Source organism: Protobothrops mucrosquamatus, unplaced genomic scaffold (genome assembly GCF_001527695.2).
Source record: "Protobothrops mucrosquamatus isolate PMUCROS unplaced genomic scaffold, P.Mucros_1.0 scaffold_99, whole genome shotgun sequence".
Taxonomy (NCBI): domain Eukaryota; kingdom Metazoa; phylum Chordata; class Lepidosauria; order Squamata; family Viperidae; genus Protobothrops; species Protobothrops mucrosquamatus.
This window is the reverse complement of record NW_015386175.1, coordinates 672,235-694,586: the sequence shown is the minus strand read 5'-3', so window position 1 is coordinate 694,586 and position 22,352 is coordinate 672,235. Positions and strand designations below refer to the sequence as shown.

Here is a 22,352-nt window from a genome sequence, read left to right as displayed (position 1 = left end):
TGTTACAGCACTCTGAGAAGTCTTCCTTAAGAGAGCTTTCATGCCTCATGTGTCATAAAGAATACTATCCTTGTAACTTAATTCAAAGAACTGCTTTGTAGCTTGTCTATGATAGCTGAAAGCCTCTTTAGCACTCAGAATGATGCTGACAATACTTTCCATAGATACTACTAGTTTTTCCCACCTCAGCCATCACCAAAAAACAGGTGCCATTCCTACAGTTGTCATGTTACAGCCATGACCAAGTATATAGTGTTACTTTACTTACCTGCCAAGGCCTTTTCATAGTTCTTTCCCATGGATATGAAGTTCCGGAGGCTGGGATTAAACTGTTCCATGATTGTCTATAAGAAAACAGAAGACATTAGCAATCTAAATGTGAATGCCATTTGTGTTTTTCTACTCCTTCTATACAACATGTATGAATACACAGGACATTAACCCACCATCCCATGAATTCTTAGAAAGAGAATCCTCCCATATACACATGCACAGGCAATACTAACCTACATCATTCACATTTTATAAGATAATGATGCATTGTAACAACTTATTCTATGATTTAACTATATAGCTACATACAGTAGACATTCCAGATACCACAACTTTCTTATATGGCTATTCAGTTTGCCAGGAATGAAAAATATGAAACTGAAACAAGTCTGAAGAACAACTAGCTATGAGATACATACAATGAAATATGTAAACACAATACAGCTAAATAAGTTCATTGATTTGGTCGTATGCCATCTTACACATATTTTTACAAAGATATTTTTCTCAGATTTTACAACACTAATGTAAACGTTATATTTCAACCCATTCCTCTAAGTCCCAGTTAAACATAAGGGCTTTATAGGTTATTTGTTTATTTGTCTTATATGGCCACCAATTTGGACATAGGCCAGTGGTGGCGAACCTATGGCACGCGTGCCAGAGGCGGCACTCAGAGCCCTCTCTGTGGGCACGCGCACTGCCATTGCCAGCAGCTTGCGCAGGTCCATTAGGCCGCCGCTACCAGGAGCGGCGGCCCCACCCAGCACAAAGGAGGCGAAGCAGCCAGCTAGCAAGCTCGAGTAGAGGTGGTAGAGCACGCCCACACCCAGCAAGTTGAAGGCCACCCCAAGCAGGAAAAGCCGGATCCCTATCAGCGCCATGGCCCCCCAGTCCCAGCTAGGATTGCGTGCCTCCCCCCATCTAGGCTGGGCCTTCTGCCCACCGCCCCACCCGCTATAGACCCCCTGGATCTCCCCCAGCCCTGCCCGGCCCCCACAGGTGTCCCCCCCATGAGCAACATCAAGGTGGCCATGCCCACCCCAGCCATGCCCACCCAGTCTGCCATGACAACTGGAGCCATGCCCACACAGTGGGCCACACCCCCATGCCCCCCCGAGGGCACCACAATGCTGATGCGGCCCTGGCACTTTGTGATAAATAAGTGGGTTTTGGGTTGTGGTTTGGGCACTCAGTCTCTAAAAGGTTCGCCATCACTGACATAGGCAGTTTATATTAAAAATCCAATAAAAAACAACACTCAGAATGTGAAAAGTGTAAAAATTAAATGAGGCTATTGGGAAGTACATAAATACAATTTCAACTATCTCTCGTCTGTCATCACTCCATGGGGATCACAAAACATCTTGGTCCTTAGTTCTTTGAAAAACCGAGTTTTTGATGTCTTTCTAAAGCAGAGTTCTTGGGAAATGAAGCAACAACAGAGAAGCCCTCACTGCATAATCTTACAAAAATGCATTGCTTAGTTGAAAGGAGCTGCTGCATGTCCACCCAGTCAGACTTCATAGGACTAGCAATCCCACATGCGAGCCCCCCTCTGATGCCCTTCTGGAAAACTATAAAGACCTGGCTTTTCTGTAGGGTCTTTCAGGATTGAGACCTGTATCAATCGCTAATCAAGTGCTCCATTACCAAAGTAACAACCCAACCTCCTCCCACAAGAGGAGGTGTGTAAGAACATTATTCAGACAATTACAAGCAAAATGAAGCAATCCAGAACAGCAGAAAAAGGAAACAGATTCCCCATCCAACATCTTCCAACAAAATGGATGGATACCCATGCGATTTTATCAAAACGTGCATGACTACTCGATCCACCACAGCACAACCAACACAAGATATGAAAAGCGCAATTCTGCCATACATTATAAACATATCAGAAACAACCAACAGACCATTACAATCACTTAGCATCGCCGTAGCACACAGACCAACTAAAGCCCTCCAAAACATCTTAAATAAACCAAAAGAAGAAGAAAAGAATGAACCAAGACAGAAAAGCAGGAGTCATCTATAACAGGGGTCCCCAACCTTTTGGGCACCAGGGACCCGTTCCGTGGAAAGAGGTTTTTCCGTGGATTGGAAGGGGAGTGGTTTCGTGTGCTGCCTGCATCCCGCGGATGGGGCTTCACTTGTTTGCGCGGACCAGTTTCAAATATGCCACAAACTGGTGCCGGTCCACGGACTGGGGGTTGGGGACCCATGATCTACAACATACTGTATAGTGTAATGATTACGATAGCCACTATGTAGGCTAGACAGGCCGAAGACTACCAGAGTGCATCATGAACACCAAACAGCAATCAAAAGACACCATGAAAACTCTTTATAATCACAATACATGGACAGACTCAATCACCATTTCAACCGGGGAATTGTGAGCATCCTAAATCAAGCTAAATGCAAAAAAAAAAAGCTATGGAATTCCTGGTTGCTTTGCATTCTGAGAAATCAGCCATCAAAAGAGTCGTAGAGATAAACCACATTTATACACCATTCCGGAGGGACAATAAAAAAGCTAAAAAGGAAACAATGGTGAACTATTTAATTCCTCCTGTTGCTATAAAATAACCGTTAACGAGTTTACAAGAATTAAAGATCTTTTTTTAAAGAAGGTTATTTTACTGAGAAGTAACCTCTAGTTTATCACGGCTATAAACAACCCGAATGAGAGCAATTGGCTTAAATAGATAGGTTCTAGCAAATGTTTGCAAGGTAAAACAGAAACATGTCAGATAACAAAAAATGAACTCCTTCTTTGTTTGAAAACTTTCCCAATTGCTTTGCAAGGGCTTCCCAGATTTTTGTGCTCCTCTGAAAATTAACTACCAAAGCAGACATTTTAAAAAGTAAAACAGAGTTACTTCTAAGTTAAAGTGAAAGAAAAAATGGCATGGATGCATACACCAAATATTTACTGAAGCATATTGAAACAAAAATATAAATTACAAATTATCTGCTCTTGTCAATGATCTCTGGCGAGTGCAGTATGGAGATCTATCCTTCCTTTCCTTGACCTCTCAGCAGCTTCAGTCCCACTGATCATGATATTTTTTTGGGACAGCTGTGGGTGACAAAGATACCATGGAATCTTTTGGGAGCTGGGTGACAGTCTTGCACTGATTTGGCTCCTTTCTCCAAGGCAGATCCTAATCAGTGTTGATAGGGAGTGAGGTCCAGTCCATGGCTGCTCCTCTGTGGCATGATGCAAGACTAGGTACTGTCTCTACTCCTTTTAAACACCTACTTGAAGTCTCTGGGTGAAACCATGAGATGAGGTACCATCAGTATGCTGATGATACTCAACTTTACATCTCCATCCCCAGTGAGTCAAGCGATTCTGTTGCTGCCCACTGAAAGCTGTGAGGGTCTGGATCAGGGATACAACAGGCTTTGCCTGAACCCTGGTAATATTTAGTGGCTTTGGGTGCATGGAGTCAGGAACCGGGAGTTTGACATCTTTAGTTTTGGATGGGTATCCACCACCTCAGACAGACTTGGTGTACAACTTGAAGGTTTTCCTGGATTCGCAACTCCTGCTCAAAGAGCAGATGGCAGTCGCGGCTAGGCTAATCCTTTGTGCAACTTTGTATTGTATGCCAGTTGTGCCTCTTCCTGGATCAGGAGTCCCTGCACTTAGTCAGTCAAGGCCTGGTCATTTCACATTGGACTATTGCAACTGCTCTACATGGGGCTACCCTTGAAGAGTATTTCAAGCCTACAGCTGGTGCAGAATGCAGCCACGAGGACAGTTCTTGCAGTCCTTAGAGTGGTCCATGTTACACCGCTGTTCCACAAGCTGCACTGTTTGCCAATTTGCTTCCGAGTCCAATTAAGGTGATGGTTATCACTTTTAAAACCCTTCATGACACGGGCCCAAATTATCCGAGAAACTGTCTCACCCCAATGGGTTTGGCTCAACCCACCTTCACCAGCAGAAAGAAGGATGCTGTAGACCCCACCAGTCAAGGAATTCTGGTTGGTGGGGTCCAGGAAAAGAGCCTTTTCTGCCATGGCTCATGCCCTTTGGAACAAGGTGAGATCTGCATCCACACTTTTGGCCTTCTGAAAGGGGCTGAAGATCTAGGGTGCCAATGGGAGATACATCCTTAAAATAAGATCCCACCTCCCCCCCCCAGTGTTCATCTTGCTCTCTTCCTTCCCATCTTTGTCAACTTTAAATTATTTTAATGTTACTATATGTGGTTTAAATTTTTTTATTAGGTTATGATGCTGTAAGTTGCCCAGAGTTGCCATGAACGGAGATGGACAGCAAATAAATCAAATCAAATCAAATAAATAAGGGGCGGAGAGCTAAGAGTTGAAAAAAAGAAGACAGTGGCAATCTCTTCACACACCCTGTTCACGTCACTGAAACCTCAAAGAATCCAGAATAACCAGACAAGTATTACTAAAATTAAACTTTTGCTGACAGGAGAATAACCAACTGCCATCAGGATGGATTTCAGTTGGTGTAATCATACATTCACTGCAGCTTTTCTCATTTGAGTCATCTGATAGAAAGTTCCAAATGAAGAATTACTGGGTGTCAGCAACCTGAACATTAAGGTCCAATTTCCTATGGCCCACACTTTCTTGTCAGTGGGACAGGTAGTGGCTGACATACTTCCTGAGATACTGAGAAATTTTGACTGGGATAAAAAATGCTGTTTTTATCCCACCCAAAGCCCATAATTTGATTCTAAGCCAGCCTGGATAAACCTAGGCTCATCTTGGTTGTGGATCACATCTATAACATTGCACCTGTACACACAAGCCCCGGGATGGATTGTTGATTATCTATTTTACAGTCAAAAAATGGAAAATCAAAGCTTTTTTATACAAATACTGTGGCAGCTGACAAAGAATATAGGATTGGGTGTATAGACAGAGAGTGGCAGAGAATCAAGTCTAGGCTCTGCTGAGAAGAAATTTAAAATATTTTGAGTGATTAACAGGTTTTCTTGTTTAAAAAAGCCTCACATGCATGGGAAAATAGGAGGAACGTTTGCTGGATATGTTCACCGCCTTGAGTTATTTGTAAAATTAATAACAAAGGGGTACAAATAACTAACTAAATAGAAAATATGTGCCCACACATACAAGAAGAGGAGGATAGCCAGGCTCAGAATAAGGAAGGGCTCACTTACCTCCAGTTAGTGAACTATGTTCTTAAAAACTTTTTCTTCACAGTCACTGAAAAGAAAGGCTCTTTGTTCACTGAGTAACAAGCTGTGAGCAAGTCCTCCTGCCTACTGTAGCTCCACAGTCCCCAAAGTCATTCAATCGCTTTGTCATTATGGCACCTTACAAATGAGACAAGGAATTTGCTAACTGAGCTTGGTCGGAATCACAACTATTCCTGTTCTTTCAGGACCAGAAGCTAATCTCTGAATGTCACCATGCAGTATGGCAAACCAGAGTCAGATAATAAGAGGGTTGAGGGAAAGAGGCTGTTACCAACAGAACAAGAAGTTCAGCACAGAATCCATGTTATTTTTTTTTTAAAAAATGATCATCATCATTAAAAGCCTGTCAGAGCTCTAGTAGTGGGGTCTTTGGCATAGCACCCATGGGTACCATGACAGCAGCAGCAACCGCCAACTGTGCCCATGAAGCTGCGTCCCTTCAGACCTTCCAAAATGAATTTTAAAGGCCATTTGCATTTGGCTTAAAGCCCTCCTACTCAATTATATGCAAACAAGCATCCATAGGAAAGAGTGATTTCTTTTGTCTACCCAGATCCTTTCCTCTTCTCATATATCTCAGCCTGTTTTGTTTTGTTTTTCTCCTCACAGCTTTGGCCATGTTCCTTCACCTCACTCAGCTTCCTTGCTTGCTTGTCCTTCCCACATTTAGATGGACATCAAACCCTTCCTGAGTGGAAGTCCTAAAAGAGGAAAGCATCAGTTCAGGAAAGTCTCAGGAAAAAAGGGAGGAGAACATTTCCTTCTGTGGGGATTAGAGACTTTTCCCTTTTCTTTTAGGGTGGACAGAGACCACCAGAGAAGTTCTACATAGATATGTTTAGAATTAAATTAAATTAAATTGCCATTATTTTAATAGGCAACTTCCTGCCTTATTTCTGTATTTCATTTATATGGCCATCCAACTCATCTAAATGACACAAGAGAACGCAGACGTAGGGCCTTTTCCCAAGCCCCTCTAACCATGGCACAACATGTCCGGGCAACATCTTGATTTAATGTGTAGAGGAAAAGTGATTCTCTAGCCAGTGGATGAAATCCTAGGCTCATCAGCTTTCATTCCACAAAATTAATTTAGTTTATAATTTTAGTTTTAGCTTAGTTTTTAGTTTAGTCTTTTTAGTTTTTAGTTTAGTTGTATTGACTAGAAAGAGAAAGCTTGACATTTGGAGTTCCAACCTAATTTATGCCTTTTAATTAGGCAACCTACTTATCTTCAAGTCAGTCGTTTTATGATTTGTTCCTAATTTCTCTCATTTGCAAATGTATATACAAGCCCAGAAAAGCTGATGATTCTTAACAAAGCCCACCTCAACTTTATTTTCTACTATTTTCCCCACAACAAATGTGAGGAAACAAACTCTGTTTTCAAACTTTTTTTTCAAACTGTTTGAAAACTTTATTTTCAAACTTTCAAGTCTATTCCTCCTCTATTCCAAAGCATCTTCAAAAACATACTCAATTCCGAGCTACATTCATTTTTAATACCTTTCTAAAGGTTTAAAGGGCTGGCTAATTGACTGGCCATTTAGCTAGTTCTTTATGATTTCCCCCCTCCCACACCCACACACACTTTTTTCTTCCCCACAGCTGAAATGCTATCTCAGAGAATTAAGGAACCACCATCCAGATTGTTAAAGGAGGGCAAATACATAAATTAATTCAGTGGGAAAACAAATGTTATAAGGATTGTCTGCCACTTGACAGAAAATTTTGATATTTCAAAGCTGGAACTAGGACTGTAACAATTCTAAGTATGTTTACTAGAGATTTTTTTCACCCCAATTAGACAGACATACTTTTGCTGATAACATTCCTTAGGATTCTTATGTTCAAGAATTTATTTAAAGTGCTATTATTTATTTAAAATGATTGTGTATCAAATAGCCATCCCATTCATAAATTATGAACCCATAATTCATAAAAAAGCAGTACAAGAAAAATCAACATTAAGATCCCTATAAAAAAAGATTTATCTTTTAGAAAAGATTATTTCTAGATGCATACTAATAAAACAACCTTACCAACATACAGAACCGTATATAAGCAAGTAGTTTAAAAACTCTCAATGATAAAAGTTAAAATTTAAAAAATAATACAAATATTTACCAGTAGGTAAATATCAAATCCACCATTAAATTTCACTGAATCAGAAGCATTGCAAAGAGAACATTATAAAATAGAGCTCCTGAAGATGTTTCTAGTATCACCAAGGAAACATACTAATAAGGGGAACAACATTGTAATTGCTTCTGTTCTCAGTGCCAAATAACAATTAACAGCAGCCTTCTTATTAACCCATGCTTTCCAAATATGTTGGATTCTCATATTAACTGAGAGTTCCGTCCAGTCCAATTCCAGGGCATGGGTTGAGGAAGACTAATCTTCAAGCTGTGCTTGTAGGAAATGATGAGGCTGAGCCCGAGGAAGGGGTCAAAGTGTCATCAGTCTCAAGTCCCATCGTGCCCACAAGAGACCTAAGACAGGGGTCCCCAACCCCCCTGTCCGTTGACCAGTACTGGTCCACGACATGCCAGCAACCGGTCTGCACAAACAAGCAAAGCCCCATCCACAGGATGCAGGTAGCACACAAAACCATGCCCCCTCCGGTCTGCGGAAAAACTTATCTCCAAAAGGTTGGGGACCTCTGACCTAAGAGATTCAGCCCACTTTGAATTCCATTGACTCTTATCTTTGCTTTGACTGTTAATAGTTCAGAATTTTGTAGAGAGCATAAACATATAATAAACCTATATTCATTTGAATTACCTGGATCTTCTGGTTTCCTGGCACTTGACACTATTCCACATGAAAAGAGAATTCAGTAATGTCTCTCTCTCCCCCTCTCTCTCCCCCCTCTCTCTCCACACACCAATGAGAACTCCAATCTAATGTTCTAATGGAAAAAGTGTCTTGTCACTGAAAAGAGCCTTATCACTAATCTAAAGCCAGTTGGGTTGCATAGCCAACTGATGCAGCGGAGACTGTCCAAGCTAACTTACCATTCATTTCCCACACTATGGCAGGCCATAGTTTTGGCTATCACACTCCCTTTGGAGGGACAGTGTTGGGGATTGGAGAGAAAAGAGACAATCAAAACAAGATTATTTTGCCAAATAAACTGATTAAACATCTGCTACCTCAACTAAGCCAGCCAAGCAGCTAAAAATCTCATTTGCTACCTGAATCATTTTATCCCTTATTTATGGATTCTATTCTTTCAAGCCCATGACCAATACGATTCCTTGCTAGTGTTGAGTAGCAATGACACATCTTTATTTCAGCCGATTATTCATTTCAGAACAAACAACATTCTTTTCACAGTGATAGTTCCAAGCTTGGTAGAATATATTGTGGGAGAATGGTAATGCTATTAGAATTTGGGGGAGGGTAAGTGATTAACCTTTATAAACCTTAAGCTTAGTTCTGAACAATGGTTTTATTCCAGCAGTCTTCTGAACATGCTACTAAGTGAACAGAAATATTTACACAAACAAATAGGATGACATTCATCTTCTAATAACAATGAAATATTGAATAATTGCACCTGGGGGATTCTTCAAGGAAGCAAACAAACATTTTCGCCAATCTCACACCTTTGAACAGTTATCCAGTAACAGAGACTTATTTAGTTATTTCACACAATTTATATGACGCTCCAGTCACAGGCTCAGAGCATAAAACCATAAAAATATAACAGTGAGATGAGTGGCATATAATTTTAATAAATATTATTATTAATGTTATTGTTATTGTTATTAACTCCCTGCCACATGATTTGATAATCAAAAGCCTAAAAATAACAGGAGTCAGTAGAAACATCAGAAGCTTTGTGTAAAGATCGATGGCACAATGGAAGTCACAACTATAGGCCAATGATGAGAGACTGGGAGAGATTAATATTAAGAGAGGAATATTTCAAGGAGATTCTCTATCACCACTACTATTTGACACTGCACTGTTTCCTCTGTCAACAATATGAATAACTCACGCCATGGCTATCAAATATCAAAAACATCTGCCAGACTATCCAACCTCCTTTACATGGATGATCTGAAGCTGCATGGAAAAACTTCATCTGAAATAGAATCGCTGCTCAACACTCTCTGCATATATAGCCAAGATATTGCAATGGAGTTTGTACTGGACAAATGTGCCACACTCATGGCTGATTTTATCAAATGCCATGAGAGGCCTAGCAGGAGCATTCTCTCCCTCTCGACCTCATTTAGCATCCTCACCAGCTGTTTATTCCAGAAACCAACTGGCTGAATGGCAGAACTTTCTGGGAATTTCCTCAAGATATAGAAACTATAAATTCCCATGCTTTCTCTGGATTATAGAGACTGAATTCCAGCACATTTATTATCATAAGCTTATGGTAAGCACAGGTTTTTTTTTACTTTTTCATAAAAATATAAAGAAACAACCGATTATTTGGATAGATATGCCTTGTCCCAGGACCACACTGCAGGAAAAGCATGATCACTTTAAGTAATTACAGGCAGGGGCCACAACTAAGAGTTTTGACAATATGTTTATTTTGCTTACCCACATTAAATCTGAACAACAAGTCTGAAGCAGCACTACTCTATTCACACTTTTAAAGAATATATCTCACATTATAGGAAAATGCAGTAATTGCTTCTATCTACTATTTTTCTAAGTACAATGATTTAAAGCAGGGGTTCCCAACCCCTGGGCCGCGGGCCATTACTGGGCCGTGGTCTATTTGCAACTGGGCTGCGTGTGTGGTGGGCCAGTGCACACGTGCATGCACAGCTCAATTTGGGCGAGTGGCTGGCCAGCACATGTGCATATGCGCACGCTGCTCAACTTGTGCAAACCGAGCTGCGCGCGCATACGGTCACGCACACCGGCCCACCACTCGCATGTCCCGGTTCCCCTCCCTCCCCAGGCTGCCAAGTCACAAAGATTGGGGGCTGCTGGGGTAAAGTGAAAAACAGAATTCTTGAAATAGCCCTCTCAGCAGCCCTACTTAAACAATATTGATCAAAAAGCAATTAGTAGTCCTCTCTTAAATAATATTGATCAAAAAGCAATTATAATAGAGTTTCCCAAAAGTTATTCTGCAGCTTCAGAAACAAGACACATTTTCAAAACTGTAAGAATGCATGATACCCTCTCTTTCTTCATAAATGTGTTCCAAATTCTTCTTAGATTTTGTTTCTTTTTTTAAAAAAAAGAGACATAAATATAGATGGTTTGTTAACTGTCTGCACATATCTGGGACTGAATTTGAGGTATAAATGGGGAGGTTGTGTTTTTTTTTAATATGCTGCCAATAGCAGTTATGTATGAGGAAAGATGAATCTGCACATCTGCTTTTCTATACAAAATTTAAGAGCTAAGAAAATTCAACTCTGTTCCATGTGGATGAATGCAAAGGTTAAGCTGTATTCAAGAATTTCAGGAATTAGAGGGATTGCAATGAAAAGAATTTGAGGGAATATTATGGCTTTTCTAGAGGTGGACATACTAATACAAGACAAACACTAAAGTGTTATAGTGGCATCAAGGAGACAAAAGAAAAAAGAAACCTATCCATCATTCCTTCTTTTTAAGGAACCATTCAGATGTCATATATATGAAAAAATGCTTCTTTCCTACTAAAAGGATGATAAAAATCAAAGTATATCTACTCCTTTATACATTCAATAAAAAAATCCATTGTTTCCTTCTTGCAAGAATGCTGCAACCTTAACTTGGGCTACAATGTAAGAATTTAATGAACAGCATTATGTAAGCTGCAGCAATTGTAACTTCTGGACAGTATATTACAATAATCCAAACTTGAGATTGCTGAGGTCATTGTGTGTCCAGGAATGAGGGAAACTGATGTACAGCCTCAGCTAGCAGTAGATGCTCCTAACCACTGAGATCATTGGGACTCCAGTGACAACAGCCCAGATTTATATCTCTTCTCTTATGGAGACTACAACCCAGGCATTCTTGCCCTTTGGAAACATTCGATTAAAGCATTTCCATCTTATTGGGATTCAGTTCTAGCCCTGGTTCTCAATCCATTCCACTACTGCAGGGGTAGTCAACCTTGGCTCTTTTATGACTCGTGGACTTCAATTCCCAGAATTCCTGAGCCAGCTTAGCATTATGGTTGCCCTTGGGGGGCCGGGATGGGTGTGGCCTACTGGGTGGGTGTAGCTCTGGTGGGCATGGTCTATGGGGTGGGCATGGCCAGCTCGACATCACTCGCTTCAGGGGTGCCTGGGCAGGACTGAGGCAGATCTGAGGGTTTCTGGCGGAGGAGGATGGGACTGGGGCGAGCGCCGAGACATGGTCCCTCCCTCTGTACCTTCCTTCCTCCCTTCCTTCCTCTGTTCCTTTCTTCTTCCCTCCCACCCTCCATTCCTTCCTCCCTGTTCCTTCCTTCCTCCCTCCCTTTTTCCCTCCCTCCCTCCCACTCTCCCTTCCTCCCTCCCTCCTTCCTACCCTCCCTTCCTTCCTTCCTTCCTTCGCCTTCTCATCTTTTTCCTTCTCCCACGCTCAGGAAGGGGTGATGGGAGGGGGAGAGATTGCCAGCACTAACATGCTGCTGTCGGCCATTCCTATACCATGTGGGTGGGTGGGGGGGTCCTGTTGAAAGGGATGCCTCATGGCTTCGAGGCTGGAGGTGCTGGTGGGTGGGGGTGGCACTGATCTACAACCTGGTTGCGTCTATCAAAGCCAGAACGTGCTCAGCCTAAGATCCACTGGAATCAGCAAGGAGCTGCCTCACCACCTCTGCCCCGCCCCCCGGGTGTGCACACAGGAGACGGCCAGCGCTGGGTGAAGTCAGCCTGCGGGACAAGTTAGCCAGCAAGGACTCCGCTTGTGCGGGCACCCAAAAGGCAAGGCTGCCCCGTGGATTTAACGCTGAGCGCGTTCTGGCTTTGATGGACGCAACCAGGTTGTAGATCAACACCTGGTCGGCCTGGGCCGGGCCGAGGTGTGGCAGGCCATTCCTTCGCTCTTTCCAGAGCAGGTCCCCGGGCCGGATGGAACCACATAGCGGGCCGCATCTGGCCCCCAGGCCTTGTGTTTTACATGTCTGGATTAGGGTATAATGTGGATAATGGAAAAAGAGTATGGCTGAGGAATGAGGCAACATTGGAGGAGATATGAAGGCCGGAGAGTTGAAAAGTTCTGGAAGAAAAAGAACTAGATGTAGCAAAAGAATAGACTGGGAAGTCTTGCTGGAGGGAGGGATTTCCAACTCTGAAGTCAGGTGAAATCAAAATAGAAAGGGTTGTCAGAGATAAGATAGGAAAGGGTCAAAGTAACAGGTAACAGAAAAAACTGTTAGCATATTAGCAATACTGCAAATTAGCAAAACTGTTAGCTAGCAATACTGCTATCACTGATGATGTTACCTAGTCTGGTAATGAAATGCCTGTAAGAAAGCAACCAAGCTCAGAGAGCACCAAGGACTCTGCTGTTAGCATATTGCCACATCCCTATCCATATTTGTTTACGTTTTTACCAGCTCCTGGATGGCTATTACAGAATTTATTTGCTATATAACTTTGGAAAGGAATATCAACTTAATATATTAGGAAATTATAATTCAGGTGGTAATATGGATCCTCAGTACAGTACATCTACAAATTGTATTATATAACGCAGTATAACAATCTTAAATACTTTTACATATTTTTAATCAATAGACCTCTTTCTCCAATGTGGACTTATACCATTTTGTCAAGAAGAAAGTTTCAGTATCAAGAAAAGCAATTAAGCCCTCCAGATATGTTAAAATGCAATTTCCATCATGCCCCAGTCAGGATAAACATGATGGAAGCGATCAACCCCAAAATTGGAGGAAACTGTGGGAGGTTGATTTAGAGTCTTGAAAAACACAGGTCTCTATAACTTTCTCTTTGTCTATATGAATGCAGCACAGATTATTAAGAGGAAACGGCATCTACTGATTAATGAAAGCAAAAAATACTTTTGATTTAATTGTGTTCCATCAAATCTCCCATATTTTTTTCCATTGGCATCACTTTCTATATGTTAGAAAGAACATGGAAAAAAGGAAAAACATAAAACCCTCTTGATTAGAGGTTGAAAGGAGTTGTGGTTTTGTTTCATTGCTCTACATTTCCTTGGTATAACTCAGTGGTGGCGAACCTATGGCACGGGTGCCAGAGGTGGCACTCAGAGCCCTCTCTGTGGGCACGCATGCCGTCGCCCCAGTCCTAGGCCTTCAGCTGGGTTTTATAAAACCTTTTCGCTTTAGGCCTCTGCCATCATGTGCAAAAAAAAAAAATGGTTCAATCAATCAGTCAATTTCAACTTCTCACGGGAAAAAAAAGATCTTGCAAAGTTGGAATTGATTGATTGAACTTTTTAGTCCCACCCAGCCTGCCGTTACCACTGCAGCCACGCCCACCCAATGGGCCACACCCAGCCAATGGGCCACACCCACCCGGCACTCGAGGATGCATAAGTGGGTTTTGGGTTGCAGTTTGGGCACTTGGTCTCTAAAAGGTTCGCCATCACTGGTATAACTCAACACTTTGGGATTGTTACTTCTTCAATCTGGCTGCCAAAAATATTGAAAATAATGCAAAACACAAGCACTCTGAAGAAAGGGAGAAACGGTGTTATACTGAAAAATATGAAAATCAGTACAATGGTAAAGTGAAGAATGGAGAAAAGAAAGGTTTTATTCTACTTCAAAGAAATACATTATTAATTAATGGACATCCACTTGCGAAAGGTTAAGCAAAAAGCATATAACACAACTAATTTTCAAAAATACAACTCCAATCTCCAGATCTTTCAAACTATTATTTTATTAAGGGATGTAAGAGATAATTAATAAATATGTCGTTTAAATTACCAAATTCAATCATCCCATAATTAGACTTAACTTGTAAGTGCATATATTTAAGTGGTTCATTTTTATTTTTGTTTTAATTGTGAATATGTTGTATGCCACCCAGGGTCATGTTTTTTGAAACGGGTGGGTATATTAATTAATTTAAAAAGTGCAGGAGATAAATGTTTCTGAGATGAGTTGTACACATTATATAAAACTAGAAGATTAATATAGTAGCTTGGGAAAATGGGCAATGAAAGTCCAATATCTCTGGAGAGAACAGGTTTAAAAGACTGGTATATACAGAACCCTGTATATACCAGTCTTTTAAACCTGTTCTCTCCAGAACCCTGTAGTGTTGAGATTTTTAAATTTTTGTTTCTGTTTGAAATTAATCTAGTTCTGTATTTGATTTGGACTAAACTCTTATTTTATCCAAATGATCAAATGGTAAAACAAAAATACTTCTGAAAAAAAATGTACTTTAGGAAATTTGGGCCATTCTTACTTGCAGCTGTAAAGAAGGTGATGTACTGTATGTGGAGATATGCGGGAACCCTAATCTAGGCAAAAGAGGCTGAAGCATTTTTCAAGTCCAGAAGAATGAGATAACATGGCTCTGCCAATTGCCTCCCTAATTCACTGAATTATAAGCAGGAGGAGGAGGTACAGAAGATTTTGTTATTATAGCCACCCTCAAAAAATGAAGGTTTTTTTACCCTTCCTGCTGAATTGGTTTCATTGTCATGGGGCTGACAATAGTATATTTATCTTAACTTTTGAATTTCAGCATTCAGCAACTATTAGAGTCCACTGTACACTATATATTGCTGAACATGGGGTCACAGGACACGTGTGTGTGTATGTGTGTGTGTGTGAGAGAGAGAGAGAGAGAGAGACAGACAGACAGACAGACAGACAGACAGACAGACAGACAGACTAACCCACAGCTTGAAAAAGATATCGGCGTTAAGAGAGAGACTCTTGTACAGGTAGTCCTCAAGTTACGAGTGTAATGGAGCCTGCACATTCCACTCGTACCTCGAACGAGATCACTCCCTTGCTCGTTAAAATGCACACAGCTCTTTAAGTGTACATGAAGTATCTCGGGATGGGGAAGGCCATGGAGGGTCTAGTGATCGAACAGGCCCCCAAGTCCTCCCCGACCCACTAAGATACCTGATGCTTCCCCCTCCCTTCCTGCCGCGCCGGACTCACGTCGAAAAGATCCATGTCCTCTCTGCCATGGTTCCTGCTTTTGAGGGACAGGAGAGTCGATGGAAGCCCCTGGGTGCCATAATATTACGCAAGTTCAGGCACCGATCCTCTTTCGCAGAGAATGGGTGCCTGAATTCTCGCACTGTGCCTGCCTCCTGCTTCCCCCCAACTCCGAAGCTATGCGGCCACTGCCCCTGGAATAGAGACTGGGGGGGCTTCTGCATGCCTCTGGAGGTGGGATACAGGGGTCTTCCTAGCCGTTTGCGCCAGAAATGGAGGTTGGGGGGAGCTTTTGCATGCTCTGGAGGTTGGATCCAGCCCTCGGAGGACTGCTCCAAGCCATTTGCACCCAGAAAGGAGCTCCCGGAGGTTGGATCCAAGCCTCAGTGGAGTCTTCCTAGCCATTTGCGCTAGGAAGAGATTGGAGGGGTCTTCTGCATGCCTCTGGAGTTTGGATCCAACCTCCAGAGGCATGCAGAAGCCCCCCCACCTCTGTTCCTGGTGCAAATAGCTTGGAAGATCCATCTGAGGCTTGGATCAGGCCCTTGAAACCTCCATTCCGGGCGGCAGCCGCTTGGAGCAGTCCTCGAGGACTGGATCCAACCTCTGGAGACATGCAAAAGCCTCCATTCTAGGCTGCTTGGAGGAGGCCTCCGAGGCTCCGGAGACAACAGGGTCACTTTCTCCCCCAGTGTGGCAAGCTCTGGCAGGCTGGACACAGGTGCGAGGGGCCTGGCCCTCTCAGTTGAAGGCTTCAGGCTTGCCGTCAGGCAGAAAGGAATTGGGGGTAGGAGCAGGAGACAGGCACCTTTCCCATAGAGAATGAAAGTTTCTGAGGTCCGTGATTTGGCGCAACTTCAAACACTCACGCGAGAGCACGGACTCCAGAAACTTCCATTATTGGCGCAAAAAACATTTCCAAGCCGATTCTCCTCTCCCTCAAAGGGAAAGAAACCGCGGCAGAGAGGATTTTTGCAAGGTAAGTAAGCCTGGCACGGTAGGAAGGGAGGTGGAAACAGTTGTGAGGAGTGGGGGGGAATAGGGTGAATGTTGCAGTGCCACTGAAGTTGCTCGTAAGGGCGAATGATTGCCGTGCTGCTGCAATAGTCGGAATTTGGGGACTTGCTCATAAACACTAGGGAGCACTTATCACGTAACTTCGAACGAGCATTAAGTGAACGCTCGTAATTCGGGGATTACCTGTATAGTTTTTTGATCTTTCAATATCCTGACATCTAGGCAGTTTTCTTACAAAGTTTATAGTAGAATTAGTTTGGCTCTCCTTACATTGTGAGTTACATCCTGCAAAAAAGTATTTTAGTCCTTGCTTTCTTTTTGCTGCTGCATATAATTTCTAAATTTATGTATTTATTTATTGCAAACTTATTTATTTTGCAATGTTTCACTTTAGTTGCATTTAACAGGAAAATCAATATATTTTTCTGCTGCACATAGCTACAAATAGTTGACTTGTCTTATCATCAAAATAACACAGAGCAAATAAGTTAGGATTGTATTTCAAATGCCAATGGAAACTTCTCTGAATGGTGAGAAAAGATTTCTTGGACATTAGTGTTCTATCAAAGCATTTACATATCCAACACATTTGTCCATACTTCTTGAAACACCTATCACACTCCTGTGTGCGTCTGAATGCCCACTTACATATGCATGACACAACTGTGGTGCATTTGCAATATTTTAAATAAATCTCCAGTACCTTGTTTGGGAAATGAAACAGGCAGAGGGATCCCTAGTTCTTGGGCTATTTGGATTACACACTGGCTATCAAGTCCTCATGAATCGAGCATATAGAGGTAGTTCTCAGTTAATTATGGTGATTGGGACTAGAATTTCCTTTGCTGTGTGATAGAGTTGTAAAATATGACATTATGTGACCACATCGCCTAGCAATGGCAAACATTGCATTCCTCACAGTTGTTGTTAAATGAGGATCATGGATCATCAAACCAAGACCTCCTTGAAACTTCCTACCAGCCTCCAATAGTCAGTCATGAAGCCAGCAAGAAGTTGCAACTCATAAACAAGCTAACAGGAAGGTAAATGGCTGCTGCCAGGTGGGGAAGGGTAGGGGTGGGGCCATTGTGGTACAGCACAAGCATGGTGGGTCTTGGGATGGCTGTTGCAGGGTAGGCGACACTTACCCGAGTGACTTGCAACCTTCTCTGCCAACTTTCCCATTGACTTTGCCAGTGGGAAGCTGGCAAGGAAAGCTGCATGTTGCAATCATGTGACGGTAGATGCTGCAACTGTGACACAGTTGCCATGCGACCAGATCACATGACCACAGGGATGCTGGTATAGCCAGAACTTCAAGGACCTGTAGTGTCAATAAAGGGGAATATTCGTAGCTCAGGGTTGAAATGAGGGGTCCTTGGTGCTCTCTGAGCTTGCTTGTTTTTTTAAAGACATCTTATTACCTAAACTAGGTAACATCATCAGTGCTAGACAGTAGAGAGTTTTGCTCTCTGTTTATAGAATTTATAAAATATAAACAGAGAGCAAACCCCTCTCCCTTCTAGCACTGATGATGTTACCTAGTTTGGGTAATGAGACTTCTTCAAGAAAACAAGCAAGCTCAGAGAGCACCAAGGACCCTCAATTCAGCAGTGCCATTTGTTCAGCATCGCCATAACTTCAAACAGTTGCTGAATGAGTAATGGCTAACTGAGAGCTACCTGTAGTCGTAATTCTGCAATTTACAACCTAGCACTTCTCCCCTTGCAGCATCCATTACTCATGCTGACCATAAATGATACTTGCCGATTGCTGAAACTATCATGGCATTATTATCATCTACTGGTAGGAGCCTTAACTGAAACAATTGCTTTATCAACCCATTTATGTCTGTGAAGAATGACATAGGCACTACTTCTTCAACCTTTCTATGAGACCCAGTGCTTCCAGTCATCATGGTTTTCCTTTCCTTCCACCCACTACCTCTTCATAATATGAACTGATATGTGGTCATAGAGTCAACTTTTTCCTGTTGAAGTAAAAAAGAAAAGTTGACTCTCCCAGACTTTTCCAAACTCTTGATAATCTGCCTGCTTCCCACTTGTGGCGTTCCATTCTATGAATAATGACACCATTCGCTGTTAATTTGTGTAATTTTAAAATTACTTAAAGCAGGGGCCCCCAACCCCCAGTCTGTGGAGCAGCACCAGCATGCCAGCAACTGGGCCGCACAAACAAGCAAAGCCCCATCCACAGGATGCAGGCAGAACACGAAACCACAATCCCTCCGGTCCACGAAAAAACCTTTCTCCACGAAACCGGTCTCTCGTGCCCAAAAGGTTGGGGCCGCTGCCCTAAAGCAAGCCCGATTTTTCTTCAGCTATATCATAGACAACAACGTCCGCTATATTTTTAGTAAAATATAAATTTCATTATGGGCACATATAAGCAGTTATTATTCTAGATCAGGCATGTCAAACTCGCGATGTCACGTGATGTCGCGTGACGTATCGGAGCTTTTTTGCCATTGCCGGCAATGGGGTGGGCGTGGCTCCGGTATGATGAAACCGGCCCGCGGGCCGGCAGTTTGACACCCCTGTTTTAGATGAAAGCTCTCACATGTTGATAGCTGCTTCTGTATAATTATGTATAAAATTATTCTAGATTACTTATTTAAAGTAGGCACCACATTTTTTTAACTTTGAAAAACTGCTATCTCCTCACTTTAGTTTTTAGCTCACATGATTCACTTGAAATGTGATTTGTCTCCTCCCCCAATAATTATTTGCTTCAAACTGAATATTATGCAATTCTTCTTATTTTTCAGGTTTCTTTCTGTCTCCGCAACCTGCACAAGAGCAATTTTTTGAAATTTATAGGCACTATCTACTCTGTAATGCTGCACTGCACATGATATCAGGAACAATTGTCTCACTGACTGTAATTATAGACCTACTTGAATAGGCACACAGAGATGTTGTATACCACCCGTCTCAAGTATTCCCAGATGAAAGCTTTGGAATCTAAAGAATCTCATTTTTCATTTTGACAAGAGTATGGGAGACAAGAGTATGAGAAAAACTCCTGAACTTTTAAGTGAGTTTAGTGATTTTTTTTAAAAAAATCATCTGTCACTACAAAAACCTGCATTCTTTCTGCAACTATTTCTAGGTCTTTACATTCTAAGTTGCCTTTATTATGATTTTAATTCAATAAACCTCCACCGCCACTACCCAAAAGGCAGTTCCCCCTCCTGAGAGACTTTTTGCAAAATTTCTATGTAGAATGGTTTGTGATCAGATGCACGTAATTTGTTTCACTTAATATATAATTTCAGTCTAAAAACAGCTTGAAAAATGTAGCTACATCTTCTCCAATGAAATCACCATTTTGATTATGATGACTTTTGCAACCTCAAGGGACTAAATTTATTTTTTTAAAAAACTAGCTGAGTTCCTGGCCCCAAAAAGGTTGGTTATCTCTGTATTTTATAAAAATGTAACATATAAACATGAAAAGTTCCTTTTCTCTTGTGATATCAAAAATGTAAAATGTAGCAAAAGTTCATTACACTGTAGATCTTTGGTTAACTATGCCAAAAAATCATAGGCCGTAAGTATTTAGGGCAGATCCTATATGAATCTAGAGCTATACGCATACATAAACTTACACCTCAGACATAACTGCCAAAATACCATAATAGGATTAACAGCCCTGATTCAAATAATATATAATATATATAATAATATATTTATGGAAGCAATAATCTCTTTGTTTAATCAACTAATATAAAAAATAAGAGAGTCAATTTGGTGTAGTAGTTAAGACATCAGAGTAGAACCCAGGATACCATGAGTTCTAGTCCTGCCTTAGGAACAAAGCCAACTGAGTGACCTTGGGCCAGTTTATCTCTCCCAACCCTAGGAAGGAGACAATAGCAAATTACTTCCCCCAAAAAAAATCTTTCCAAGAAAACTACGGGGACTTGTTTTCAGTGAATTGCCAGAAATCAATACTGATTTGAAAGCACACAAACATACACACAATGTAAAAAATACTACAAAGGTATGTTCATGAAGTCATCAAAATGAGGTTTTACTATTTGTTATCAAATAAGTACAGATAGTATTAACTGATGGTTTTGGGGTAAGGATTTAAGATTGTCCTATTCAAATCTATCCATCATGGTGCTGATCTGCTACAGCATGGAGTAGGCATCATACACTTATAGGAGAGAGGTGATACTATAGCCTTCAATGCCAGTGATCAGTTCAACGCTGATGGCCTAGTAAATTAATTCTGGGGGAAATAAATTCTTCAGCTGTGCAATACAGGGAGTGTGTAGAGAAGGAGGAAAGATAGGGAACCAAAGAGGATGCAATACTTGTCTGGCTTGAATAATGGATAATAATGGATAATAATGAATAATGGCCAACATGCCAAGGAAAAACACTCCTCACAACAGAAGCATTTTCTTGTCAACACATTTCATGATCTAAGACAAAATTAAATCTAACTCTACATTATAAAAACATTAACCAAACAATATGAAGTGCACCTACTGGGTAAAAATGGGACAGCATTGTTTTATGGGCAGTTGCATAACACAATCTTTCAAAGTGTGCTCCAAGGGAACGTATGGCACATGATTCTTGCACAATCAAACTGGCAAATGAATGTTTAATTGCATATAAACCATTGCTATTCTAACCACAGAATAAAACTCATTTCAATAGATAGAGCAGAAAAGAATGTGATCGTTTCTAAACCCAAGATATGCCAAGATCCAAAAAATTTCATAAGAAGTCATACCTTTTATCATGGAAGCATTTGCTGCTATTCCCATGTGGATTAGAATTGGTTAGCATTATTTAGCACAACAGAATAAAGGCATGTTCTTTACTTGGCCCCAAGAACAATTCAAGGTTGAGCACTGGCTCAAATTAATTAAACACACAAACCATAAGTTATAAAAAGTTGTGTTCTGAAGATATTAGTCCCCATACTTTCTGAATTAATGGGCATATTTTGAGATTGTGGACACAAAGAAAATGGGAGTTATCCATTCTCAAAATGGCTGTCAAAATTGGATTTCCTATGTGACGATATACCTGGAGATAATTTTAAATGTCAAATCCCTGTTTAATTTCTTTAAAATTAAATACTTTTTAAATCTTTTTTAAAAAATGGATATAAGAGGCCTAGTGGACGGCCCTTATAGAAGGGTTCACATAGTACCTATTGGCATAATGTTGGGAATCTACTCAAGATCTTTTTTTATTTGTAAACCAATTTTAAACCACAGTTTCCTATTTTAATTACTAGAAACTACAATTTAATTATATGTTTTTTGAAACTGAACAAGGAAGCAATATGACAGTGCAATACTTGTTCTCAGTCCATAAACCATGATTTAATCAGACCAAGATTCTTACACCTGAAAAGATGCCACTGGATGTTCTTGGATAAGTTGTCTTTCTCTATGAAGTATGCTTCCCACCTTCTTTTTGTGTTATTAAAAGAAATGTTATATTATGACGAAGGCCTCAAAGCCTGTAGAATATATAGAGCAAAACAAAATCAGAATTTGCATTGAGGTTCTGAGGTACATAGTGAAACATGAAGATCATCTCCTTGATGCAATATTGATATTAAGCAAGCAGCAAGCAAAGCAGCTGCCTTTCACTCCTGGGTCTCCTCCATATCACCCAGATAAAGCCTGAAGGCAACCCAGGGAAAGAGTGAAAACTGTGTTTTGCACATCATACTAAAAAAAAAAAAAAAAAAAAAAAAAAAAAAAAAAAAAAAAA

At 41.1% G+C, this 22,352-nt stretch overlaps 1 protein-coding gene across 1 annotated transcript in view; it reads right to left on the bottom strand.

The window, feature by feature from the left end:
• The window catches only part of BAIAP2 (BAI1 associated protein 2), a 162,260-nt gene that overhangs the window by 120,187 nt on the left and 19,721 nt on the right, over positions 1 to 22,352 (bottom strand). The window contains exon 2 of the mRNA XM_015815118.1: positions 269 to 344. Within this exon, the coding sequence (XP_015670604.1) occupies positions 269 to 344 (76 nt within the window). The remainder of the gene's footprint in view (positions 1 to 268; positions 345 to 22,352) is intronic.